Below are 12,465 nucleotides of genomic sequence, written 5' to 3' on the forward strand. Positions count from 1 at the left end.
CAAGTATATTAACAGTACCATCTTATATTAATTGGGTAATCCTGAACTCTAGCATTTTATGGGCAACAAGAATTAAATACAATTTGGGTACAATTGACTTAAGAGGGCTTATAAATGTGTGTGGATTATGGGAATCCCCATAATTAGTCCCACAGCATTCATTTAATGTTGGAATATTGAAACACACAAATTATGAAGGTTAAAAGCAAAATTTCTTTCCAGCTGACACAGTGGCATTTCTGTAAAGCTATAATTTGAGTTAATACAGCATTCATTAATAATAATGAAGCTTTTAGTTTTCATAGTTCCTTTATTTATTTTCTTTACATTTTTCACAGTAACAGAATTGCTGTCAAGTTTCAGGTCTGTTCTACAGAAGTAATAAATTTATTATAAAAATAGACCAAAAGAGTCACCTCTGAAGGAAACTATCAGCAGCGATGAAGCGATCCATTTGATCACACTCTTCAAAGACCCTTTTTATGCATTTTAACATATTAAGGAAGAAACATTGCACTTAAATAGTATGCCCAGTTGCTGATTCTTACCTCTTTTTAACCTGCTTGTGATAGTGGAAATTATCAATAGCTACACCTCTCAAAATGTATTCATCATACCTCACCCAATTTGAGTTCTAGAAAATGGAAATATAATTTTAGAAGTACTCATTCTCTGTAAGAGCAATTACGTGTTCACTTCGGGTTGTGTTTCACTGTCAGTATTGCAGATAGTTAAAAAAATGTATCTTTTATTGCAACTGACATCTTCACTTATTTGCCTTTTAAAATAAGCAACAGAAATATTTCACTTTTTCAGGGGAGTAAGCAGTTGCTGAACAACTACCCTGTCTACATCACTAGTAAACAGTGGGATGAGGCTGTAAATTCTTCCAAGAAAGATGGACGACGGCTCCTTCGCTATCTCATCAGATTTGTTTTCACAACCGATGAGCTTAAGTACTCATGCGGCCTTGGAAAAAGGAAAAGGTCAGTGCAGTCAGGAGAGACAGGTCCTGAAAGACGTCCTCTGGATCCAGTTAAAGTAACATGTCTCAGAGGTACTGCATCTTTTCGCTCAGTGTCCACCATATGTGATCTCATTTCACCACATTGGCTCTGGCTCAGTAGAAGCATTTGGCTGACAGTTGCAGAACTAGAAGGGGTTTCACAGGCAGGTGACAAGCACCCAGAAACCCTCCACTGCCTTTTCATACATACATACAAGTATGTATGTATGTATGTATAATATATGTGTTTTGGGTATTTTTGATGGGAAAATACAAGGCTGCTTATTTAAGAGAGGAGACAAATGCAAGGGCACATGACACTAATACACTTTAGCAAAACCAGACAGTCCTGATTACACACTTTTATAATAAACTCAGGTCATTTGTTAACACTGATACACAGCAAAACTTACCAAAGGAATAGTTACAGTCTAATGTCTAGTAAGGGTATGATGCATCACTGGAGTTAGAAGCTGAGTTTCAGAGTAGGTTTTGAAAACATCTTCTAGGGTCAAGAACATCTGCAGGTTAATTACCTACAAAGTACACAAGCATGTTGCCAAGAATTTAACTTCTTTTTTGGCATACTGATGCAACATTGCCTGAAAATGTTAGGGAACAACTTTCCCCCCATGTTTAGCCTGAAAAGGGAGAGGAGTTTTCCAAGCATTTCACAATGTCAGAGAGTGAGGATATTGCACAGAAAGGGTACAGATTGAAAAGAATGTTGTGTACTTTGGTTTCCTAAAATTGTTTGAAAAGGCTGGTACCAAGCTTTATAATAAAGCATACAAAACAGGACTTTTTAAAGCCAAAGTAAAAATATGTTTTTAGTATCAACATCTGCATTGTATAGATGCATAAGCTTATTATTCCTTTAATTAACTCATAGTTAACTTTATAGTATTTTGTGACCACATACATGAAATTTTGGTTGAACTAACCTCAATAATGTTTTACTAATCAATGTAATGTAAAAAGCTATATTGTGGTCAGTCAGTGATAAAAATATCTTTACTCATTCAACTGGAGTCCAAAGTGGTTATATACATCAGATGGGGCCTCTTCCCATTTAGGGTAGAAGAATCCAACAAGGCTAAGTAGATAAGACTTGTGGTTAGGGTACATTGATGTAACCAGGTAATGAACCCAGATTTTACAGACAAATTAGGCAAACAAGCTCTTTTTGTACTACAAATGAATCTTTTAACCTGCTGTATGATACTGTACCAGAACTCTCTCAGAGCTTAATTGAGGGGCAAGTCCATTGCACACCATGCTGCAGAGGTCTAGAGAGAAATTCAGGGGCCCAGAAGTCCTCCTGGAAAATGAAGGCTGGATACAAGTGCTTTAGCATTTACTAAGTTACTTTAAGTATCACCTAATAATTTATGCACAAGCAGAGTGTTGATACCCTTTTCTTCCCCTTTCTCTCACCTGTCTACCAAGACTAATAGTAAATTCATCTGTACATGGAATTTTGCTTGTGGCCACTCTCTTTTCTGAGGTCCTGGACACACAGAACATGGGGAGCACTCCTTGGGAGAAAGAGAAAGGATAATTTCTTTAATTTTTAGAATCTTAAAGAGGAAGCCAAAACATGCAGTATTTAATGACCAGCTAAGAAAGCAGAGTAGACAGGTCTCCCTTTGGGTTTTCCTGTGTGGGTGGGAACATGACAACTTTCTCCAGTGCTGAGAGTTGGCCACTAGCTTCTACTCATTTACAAGCCAAGGTAACAAGTGTCTGACTAATTCTCAACCCAGTTAATTATGCCTTTCCACCATAGCAGGGAGTTCAAATTGGTTCTCTTTCTGCACTCAGAGTAGTTTAAATATATATAAACATTTTTAATATATTCCTACAACTGACTGGTGTCTGGAACCAGTTTTAAAACATCCTGGCATGCTTAAATTATAGTGCTACTCCTTTACGTGGTAACCATTTCTCTGAGAAAAAGACGAGTCTGTGGGGGCACATGTGAACATAACTAGGTAGGAATTACTGTTGCCTGTGTGGATTTCCAGGGAAATGAATTTAAAACAGAGATTGCTATCACTTTTGTAGACACACTGCTGGAGGAGCTATGCAAAAATCACATCCTAATTGTCCAACAGATGAGATACCTTGCAGGCACGGGAACTCATGTAAAAGCACAGCATTCCCTGTCTGGAGATGTGGTGACATTAATGAAGTTACCTTACACCACTTATTGTGCTTGTCAACAGTAGAAAATAGAATTTAAAAATATCCTGGGATGCACAGTACTGCATGAGGGAATAACTAATGTTACAGAATAAATAAGCAGCTCAGTTTCCATATGAGGTACCGTGTATCCAATAAGATGCCCTCACATTTAAAAATCATATTTGGATGTTTCAAAGTCCAAATACACCTATTTGAGCTATGTCTAGTAGTTACAACTCCAGAATTGGCAAGGCACCTTCTGCAAGTCTAACATATAGCATGTCAAAGAATCTGAAAAATAAATTATAAAAAATGTAAACGTCACATACAAATAGCTGTATGTGGAAGCAGCAGCTATTTAAATAGCTAAAATACATGCAGTACAATTCATTTTCTCTTGCATTGAAAACTATTGCAAGGCTCCCCAAATCTCATTTAGCTATTTTTAAGGCCAAATTAGTCTCTGAAAAAATAGGTGTAAAATACAGGGAGATGAAAATAGCAGAACTTAGAAAGGAAAGATATCCCAAACAGAAAGGAGCACCGAACTGAAATAATGGCAGTGACATTTTCCAGCGGGCTGGGGGCTCCTGCAGGTTGCAGATGCTGAAGAAGCCAGCACAGGGAGGTCAGAAAGATCCAACAGCAATCACCTTGAGGTATAGACACCAACAGGTTTCAAATTAAATACCTCCTGGCTTGTGTTAGCTTCCATATTGCACATGCTAAATCACAGCCTTCACTTCAAATTATTTTTTTGTATTTCCACAAGAAGGGATTTTATATCCAGGTCCCATGAGTCACTGAGGTAGATCAGGTGTAACAACATACACTGCATGTGGAGAAACACACTTGTGCAGAAATAAAATATGTCCAAGTGGCATTATCATGGCATCCCCCATAAAGACTTTACTTCTGCTTAAGTAGAGCAGCAATACCTCCTTTCTTATTTCCCATGAGCTTTTGATGCCTGGGCAATACCAGATGCTGCAAAGACAAGTTGCTTTTTATCCTTGCATGTTTTCCTGCAGAGTTCATTAGGATGCACTGTACCTCCAACCCCGACTGGTGGATGCCATCTGAAGAGCAAATAAACAAGGTGTTCAGTGATGCGGTGGGACACGCGCGCCAGGGCCGTGCCGTGGGGACTTTCCTTCACAATGGCACCTCGTATTATGAAGGGACTGACCACCCCGGATCACAGGATGAAGTCTTCAATAGAGGTATGCAAGATGGATCTGGAGATTGATGGCAGTGAGAACCACATCATACGACAGTAGCAACCACTTGATTTAGGAGAGACTGTTTGTTAAACACACTTAACCCTGCTGTCATTTAGGAGTCCAAAGCATGTTTGAACACATATTGCATACATTTCAGCTTCTCCATCCTACCATATCCCAGTTAACAGAAAGAAATCAATTTCAAGACTTGCTTTATGGGACTTCTCAGTGCCTATTATTTCCAAATCCCTCATAGCACACTCAAAGGGAACGTGCAGTTCATTTCATCCAGCTGTAGAGGAAAGGTTATTTAAAAACTCTAAAAATGTCGAAAGAAACAGCAGCTACTATCTCTTCAGCTTATTGATAAGAATCCCAGGCCTGGACTCAGAAGAGCTGGGTGCTATTTGCTTTCCCTGACAAGAAGATTTAAGTATAAGTCTGCACACTTACAACAAAAAAGGAGTGGTTTCCCATTTGCTAACAGAAGAGAACGTAATTATAAATGCTACCTTAAAATACCACACAAGATAGAAAATCCAGGGACTTTCTTAGCCAACTCTGTCAGGAAATTAAGCTTCCCGAGTAAAACAGAAGCACTCGTCAACAGCAGAATCCTTCAAAGACCCAGAACAATAACAGGCACCTCTAAGAGATAAAAATTGCATTGTATATCAGACAGACAGTATATTTATCTAGATTTCCAGAGGATTAGAGTTGATCATGACAGTTTTCATTAAAACAAGATTGCTAAAAACAAATTGCCATTTCAGAAGACAGATTTTCCTTTGTCTGTTCCTATTCTGCAGCCATATTATGTAGCTTTAGAGGCTTTAAATTGCCTTTTCTTGTTTTCACTTTCATTTGTGTTCTATATCTATTCCTTCAAAGAGGTGAGGCAATGTGCTGGTTTTGCTCAGTTTTGCATTCAGGGAGGGGTTGGGCAAGAAGAACCTGGTTTAGTGTTCTGTAGTAAGTGGACATGGGATCCAGACTGAGAGCTATAAGAAAAGAGCTGTTGGAGCAGAGCTCACAATGGTGCACAACATTGGAAGCAGATACTAGTTTTAAAAACAAAAGTCAATCTACAAAAGAAGTTTAATTTTAAAAGTTTAGGAGTTCATTGTCCCTCTAAATTGATCCATGCCAGAAATACGCAATGCCAAAGAAATTATGCCCTTTCTTTTCCACATCAGGGTGTTTCCATCTCCTTACCTTTGTGTTATTTCAGGCCAGTGTTGGCATTCTCCACAGCCTGAACCAGTTCTTCTTGAGGCAACATTTCCCCATTGGCAGGTACAGGGAACTGTTTTTGGGAAAGCAAGCTCACTTCACTTTTGACCATCCTTAGTACTACCTCATCAGCGTTGACTCTCCTGAACGCGTCTCTCATACTCCCCAGCTTTCCTCACCGCCTTGTGCAAGCCACAAGCATAGCTACTAATGGCTCCTTTTACCCTTCTCCTCCCCTTCCCAACCTTCTCCCCATGCACGGGGCAAGGCAGGAGGCATCCAGCTCCTTCCTGAGAGACCAAGAAGGGCTCTCTGGGGTGCAGTGCTCCTCAAGGCCCAGCCTGGCTGCAGGGCTGAGGAAGTCTCTCAAATTTCGGCTCACCCACACAGGAGCTCCTTCCTGCCCTCTGCCTCCTCTTTGCCTGTGGTTGTGACTGGTCTCTCCTGGCCCATGGGGCATCTCGGGACACAGGCTCACTGTGCACTGCCATAGAGAGGACCTTGCTCAGCCCCCATATGCTTTAGGTCCTTCAATGTCCAGTATCTCTCGGTTCACTTTAATTTTGGTGATTTTTTAAAAGGGGGTTGAAAGGCAATCACTGGCCCCAAAATAACTAATTTATTTTCTAAAAGTCAACTACCAGTTTAGTCACACAGGACCTCACTAGACCAAGGGGTTTAGAACAGCATTCCCTCATTACAGGCAGGAGGTGACTTTCTTGGAGTGGTCACAGCACATGGTGGCCTCTGGAGGAGAAACTCAGTGTATAGAAATGTCACAGTACAGATATCCTATAGTAGCTTTTCGGTGTTGAACTTACACTTTTTTTAAAAGAACTATAATAGAAGATGTTACATTGCTCAGATGGTGTAAGTCTTGCTGGTCTACGTTTAATGTGGTGACACATGCCAGAACTATTTGGTAAAACATGTCAGAACGTGTGAGTCAACATTATACTGTAAATTTGTCCACAGCGATATGTATCATGCTGTATTTTTGTAAACATTGTAATGGTTTCCTTTCAGATGCTTAATTGTATGATGTTTAGGATAGAAACCTTTTTAAGAGTCACAGAACAGAATTACTGAATTGGACAGACCTCTCACTTACTAACTGAAAGATTTGCTGAACTAGTAAGCCTAGCTTTATCTTTAGTGTAAAAAGCATAGCCAGCATCCTGGAACCACTCACAATCCTTTACTCTCATTGTGCAAAATAACCAAAAGTTTAATTTCATCCTGAAAGCCACTTTGGCAGTAGAAATGGCTTTGCAGGTTTGGACCTTTCTTTATGAACAAAATTTTGTCCTCAATTGCTTATGTGCACTGGCCAGTGACATGAATCATGGCCACAGACAGGCATTAACAGACACCAGCTCATATTTTTGTTCATGTTTGGTTTTAAAATAACAGATTATAAAAACTTCTGTCAGTTGTCTGTCTTTGTTTTTAATTGGCATCATGACCACTTAACCCATACATTTCATTTTAAAAACCCCAAACCTTGCACATCATCTTATTCCAGTTAATTTGTTCATTAGGTGTTATAAATTCATACACATTGAAGCATCTAAATATCTGCAATATGTTAGATTTGGGACCTGAAATAATAGATAGCACATAAGCCCTTGCAGAGGGAAATGTCCATATTTAGGCAGTGTGCTTTATAAGCCAGTACATCCCTTCCCAGCAACAGAAGGAAACTGCTATCTATCATGTCACTCCAGAAAGTCCCAGGAGGATAGAGATTCTTGTCTTATCCTTCCATATGCTTTAATCTTACTGTCATTTAGGTATCTGCCTTCTCTCAAACTTTGTGTAGCAGCACCGCACGCCCATCTGTGCCAACATGCCTTCGCTATATTTTCTATGACAAATATTTGTGGAGAAACTGTGATTAAAAAGAAACATTAATCCTGATATTTTTATTGTTATGGTGTAGTTAATTCTATGAATACTTTCTAATGATGATTGTACTGTGTAGAGTAAGTACAAGTTAGGGATAGACCTTTATCAGATATTGTACAAAAGAAAAGTGCATAGTGTAATATAGACTAGTAAGGTTTTTGTGACAATTTCTATAGGATGTGTGAATTGTTTTCTATGTGGCAACACACATTTCTTTTAAAGAATATAAAATCTTAGAGAATTTTTTAAACAGTCAATATTTTTTAATTATAAAGACATTTGTTACCTACAGTTTACTATTTCAAGTGTTAATTCTAATTTGAATATTGATTTTATTACTACATACCTCCAGTTCCATTTGTTCTGTTGCATAAAAATGCACAATAAAAGTTAGTCTCTGGTTAACCTGTCTCTCTCTTTCTCTAGAGGCAATGTTGTGTCAGTGTGACAGCCATGACACCTGGGTCGCACTATAAAGATATATTAAAAGTTTTAGATTTATATAAAGTGCTAGAACATTTTATTTTGCATTAAATGCTTGTTTGGTATGAAACACCAAAAACCACAGTGAAAGATTATGAAGAATTCAAATATGAATATGATATAAATCATTTTCACCTCAGTATACAACCACACAGATTTATGTGCTGGTTAAAGAGAAAGACTACTCAAAGGAAGTACCCATCTGCAGTCTTAAAACCTGGATTTTCAAGCAGTGATGTTTAAATCCCATTTTAATTCAGAACCCAGTGATGGCTGAATGTCTCCTGTTCTCTTTAAACACTTTAGAAAATCCTGGCTCCAGATCACCTGTAGAGGAATTACGGTTACAAACATTCACCACAGCAAGCCACTGCTGCTGGGCTGTGGAGCCAGATGGGCCTGCCCACAGGCTGGTGTCAGCCATTTGAAATGGTTACCAAATAGTGCCATTATAAAACAACACTTTTGGGTGCCTGTAATGCTGTAAAATTAACTGGGGTTAGGCAAGTCTTTTCTAGGTCAGGGGCTTCAGCCTACTGCATTTTTTTGGTGAAAATCACAATTAGTGAAAACAGTTTACTAACGCCCCGCCAAAATAATTTCAGGTAACTCTGAGAAACGGAGGTAAAAAACCTGTATTAATCCATCTGCAAAAAATTATAATTAGTTTCTCTTACAAAAACTTTGTCTTCCCAGACTTCTGGACAATGGCTGGAAATGTGAGGGTAGACCTGGAGGCAGGACAGAAAAGGGATGGGCTGTGTGTAAACCAAACAGGGTGAAGGAGCAGTACAGGCAGGAACCCAGCAGGGAAAGCTGGCAGGGAAGAAGAGTACATAAGTAGGGAACCAGAGGCAGCAGTTGGGTTTATGAAACTCAAAAAGGGAGATTAGGTCTAACAGCAGAGCATATGGAAGGGGATAAGCACGAGAGGTAGTGCCTGGGGCTGGGCAAGCAGAGAGGAGGGGTATAAGAGGTACCTGGGATGGGAAAGAAGCCGGCCTAGGAAGTAACTGCAGTGGAACAAGTACCACAGATGGGAAGTGTAATTCAATAATGTCGCATTTTATCACTCTTCACCTAATAACCTGTTAAAGATACTGGTAAGGCAATGACTAAACTATGCTCCTGCTGTGCAACAGTGCTGGTGCCCTCAGAAGCATGGCCCATGCTGGCAGTTATGTCTCTGCTGAGGCACAAGATGTCCCTGAAGAGAACTTTAAGGTCCAAGTCAGACATTGAACTTCATGCATATGAAGGTATTTAGTTTTAACCGCATTTGCTTTGAACAAGCCCATGTGCAATCTCATATTATTAAAGTGTTTGTAATCTTATTTTAATAAGATTACTCACGTTGCAAAATCTTGTCCTCAAGAGTTCAGCTAGGCAGGGTTTTCTCTGCCTCCTTCCCTTTGCTGAGGCACTGACTGAAGCCAGCAGACTGCCACTGGCTCGTATGCAGCATGGACAACACTACAATGTGTACCAACTTGCAAAGTTGGTTTCTGTTTGGAAACTGCATGTAATCTCAAAAATAACTCATCTTTCCCTACCTGACTCTTACTTATGCTCATCTGCACCATTGGTAACTACAAACAGTCCCCAAGTGTTTCAGCACGAGGCAAGTGTGAATACAGCTCCAGGTGACAATCATATAAATCTTAGTTATTAACAGAGCAAACCAACACCAACAACAGCTCCAGGTGACAATCATATAAATCTTAGTTATTAACAGAGCAAACCAACACCACTGATGTGACCTGACCCATTGAGTGGGGCCTATTTAAATCAGAGGCTCTGTCTTGGTTATTTCCTAGCAAGTTCATACACAAACAGCTCTCCAGGGATAAACCTTCCCTGCTGCACCACGGAGTCCTCTTGGAATACCTGGCAGATCTCAGTACGTGACCTTGCCCTATGAATACAAAAACCCTCCTCCACAGACTCTTCAATATCTGAAGTATAAAAGCAGCTTCTACTGCAAATGTATCACATCAAGGAAAAAAAAAAAAAAGCCATATCAGCAGATTAATTAGCTAAGTCAAGACAAAAAAATCTGACATGAACAATGTTGGGAAAAAGCTAAAAAAATGTTTTGTCCTGAAAAATGCTTTAAACTTTTCCACTCACATCTGACAGATATAATTGCCTCAACCTAGGTTGTCTTCGTAGGAAAATGGAAAGAAACAAGTTTTCTAATGACTCTAAGTAGTTTCCCATTAGAAAAGTTAATATTAAATCTAGTTCCCATTTAGGAACAGGGTCAATAGTACAGCAGAAAAAGTCTAATTAAACCTTTCAAAAATGCCTTGTAGTAATGTGATTGAAAAACTGAAATTCTTCTCACAAAATGATGTGAGAACCTCAAAGAGCTAAAACCTTAACTACTTATTAAACTGATGGAAAGAGGGATTTTTTTATTTGCTAAAGGATAATCCAAAGAAGCAGAGCAGCAAGCAGTTCCAACACAGCCCCTTGACAAACAGAATGTCAAGGAAACACCTGGGGTATCTTTCCCATCCACAGCATCAGGAAGACTGTTCCAGAGTGAGACATTTCCAAGAAAAAAGTTGACCTTGGCACACTCAAACCCACCAAATGCTAGCCAGAGTATCACACACATCTCCCTCAATGATCCAGAAGTGTCCAATTACCTACTGAGCAGATGGAGCTCCTGGAACACAGATTTTGGAATGAGTCTTCTCCACCTAAAACCCCTGTTTTGAACCACCTGGAAACTGAAGTTCTACACTGAAGGTCAGAACCAATGAAATCAGTGCAAAGCATAAAGGGAAAGGAGCAGAACAGGTTAAAACCACAGCCTTACTAGAAAGTCTTTCTCACATCAAGGTTTCCAAGTTATCCAAATTCATTAGGAGATGCTGAGAAAGTTGTCTTTCATGAGAAGGATGATCAGTGAGGTACAAATCTGCAGCCAAAGACACCTACATACAAATACAACATGCAGAGACAGAGGTTCATATATGAACCATTTTTATGTGCATCAAATGCAAGATGGATTTTCTTTATGACTGCCTTAGAGGAAAATAAAACCCCCACATTTAAACCCTAAATTTAATGCTTTGTGTATCCAGAGTAGCCTGATTTAATGGTAAACTGCTGTTCAGTCAGTATTTGGGGTAAAAACAATACTTCTCTAAAAGACTGAATATCAGTTTGTACTAGAGCAGTGAATATCTAAGTCACCTCAAGTGCCAGAAAGAGAACCTAGAAAAGATCTTACTAAGCCCCAATTCAGCATCAGAAGTGAAGAAGTCTAAATTTAAAAAACAAATTAAAATCACAAAGAGCTTGGGTAAATCAATACACGTAATTTACTAGGAGCTGAGCTGGCACAACTTCTGTGAAAGCAGAAATTATGTCCCTTTTCCTAAGGTTTTCAAAAAAAGTTTAATTCAAACACTAAAGGAACGTTTACTTTTCATATCTTTTAATAAGTCCCTCATAAAATATTTGCAAAGACAGACAAAACTCATTCTTGAACAGGACTTTTAAGATCACATCAACCAGCTGACTGCAAGGTCCCACTTCAACCCATTAGCCCCCATTTAACACAACTATTTAGGAATGGTCTTTCAATTAATGCCACAGACAGCAAATAAAGAAAGGCTTTTGAAGATTCCAGATTACATTATGTGAAAAGACAGAGCTCTCTCCCTCCTTCAAAGTGGCTGAGACTTGCTTGGTTACTCAGACAGCCCAAAAGAGAGCCCAGTATTTGAACTTGACCTCAAATAGACAAGAGACAAGGCTCTCAAGTCTGTAACTTCTCTGCTCAGGTGGATCTTGTGCCATTTGATTCATAAGAGAAAAAAAACAAACACAACAAACCCAACAAACTTCCCTTGAGAAAGGGAGTGTCTCAACTATGAAATGAAACATTCTTAGCAAGCAGGACATACACTGCATAGCCAAAATCTTTCCTGCAATATGTTGCTTGACCACTTTATTTCTGGGATCTGATACCATACAGACAAAAACTCCAGTTTTTCAAGTTTCTCCATTTCATCATCCAGGCTTCTGGCATTTTTGACTCTTCTTTCCAATCACATAAAACTTTTTTAGCCCGGTTAGAAACAGTTCTTCTCATAACCGGATAAAGAAGCAGTTTTATGGGTATTAGTGATAAAAAGTGGCACTTAAGTGTATCAGACAGTACATTAAATCCTTTCTAAGTTGACTAATTTCAAGCTTTTTCTAAAGAGGCTTGGACAGCTTTGCTGGGATTGTGAAACTATGGTTACTACACAAGTCTAACACAAACCCAACTATACAGAGACATGCAACCTATCTGTAGTACTACCTTTCTTCACGTCATCCCTACATATGGATCAGGACAGGTAGTCTAAACTGGACACACTGCCAGTGGGGCCTCTGAGCCAGGCAAAAAGAGCTTTCTCAGTA

General features: G+C 39.2%; 1 protein-coding gene across 1 annotated transcript in view; it reads left to right on the forward strand.

The window, feature by feature from the left end:
* BEND4 (BEN domain containing 4) overlaps positions 1-7,996 on the forward strand; it is a 31,163-nt gene extending 23,167 nt beyond the window's left edge. Inside the window, exons 4-5 of the mRNA XM_069014204.1 lie at positions 817-1,057; positions 4,225-7,996. Coding sequence (XP_068870305.1) covers positions 817-1,057; positions 4,225-4,442 — 459 coding nt within the window. The 3' untranslated portion in view covers positions 4,443-7,996. The remainder of the gene's footprint in view (positions 1-816; positions 1,058-4,224) is intronic.
* The last annotated feature ends 4,469 nt before the right edge of the window (positions 7,997-12,465 follow it).

The sequence above is a fragment of the Aphelocoma coerulescens genome, chromosome 4, assembly GCF_041296385.1.
Source record: "Aphelocoma coerulescens isolate FSJ_1873_10779 chromosome 4, UR_Acoe_1.0, whole genome shotgun sequence".
NCBI lineage: Eukaryota > Metazoa > Chordata > Aves > Passeriformes > Corvidae > Aphelocoma > Aphelocoma coerulescens.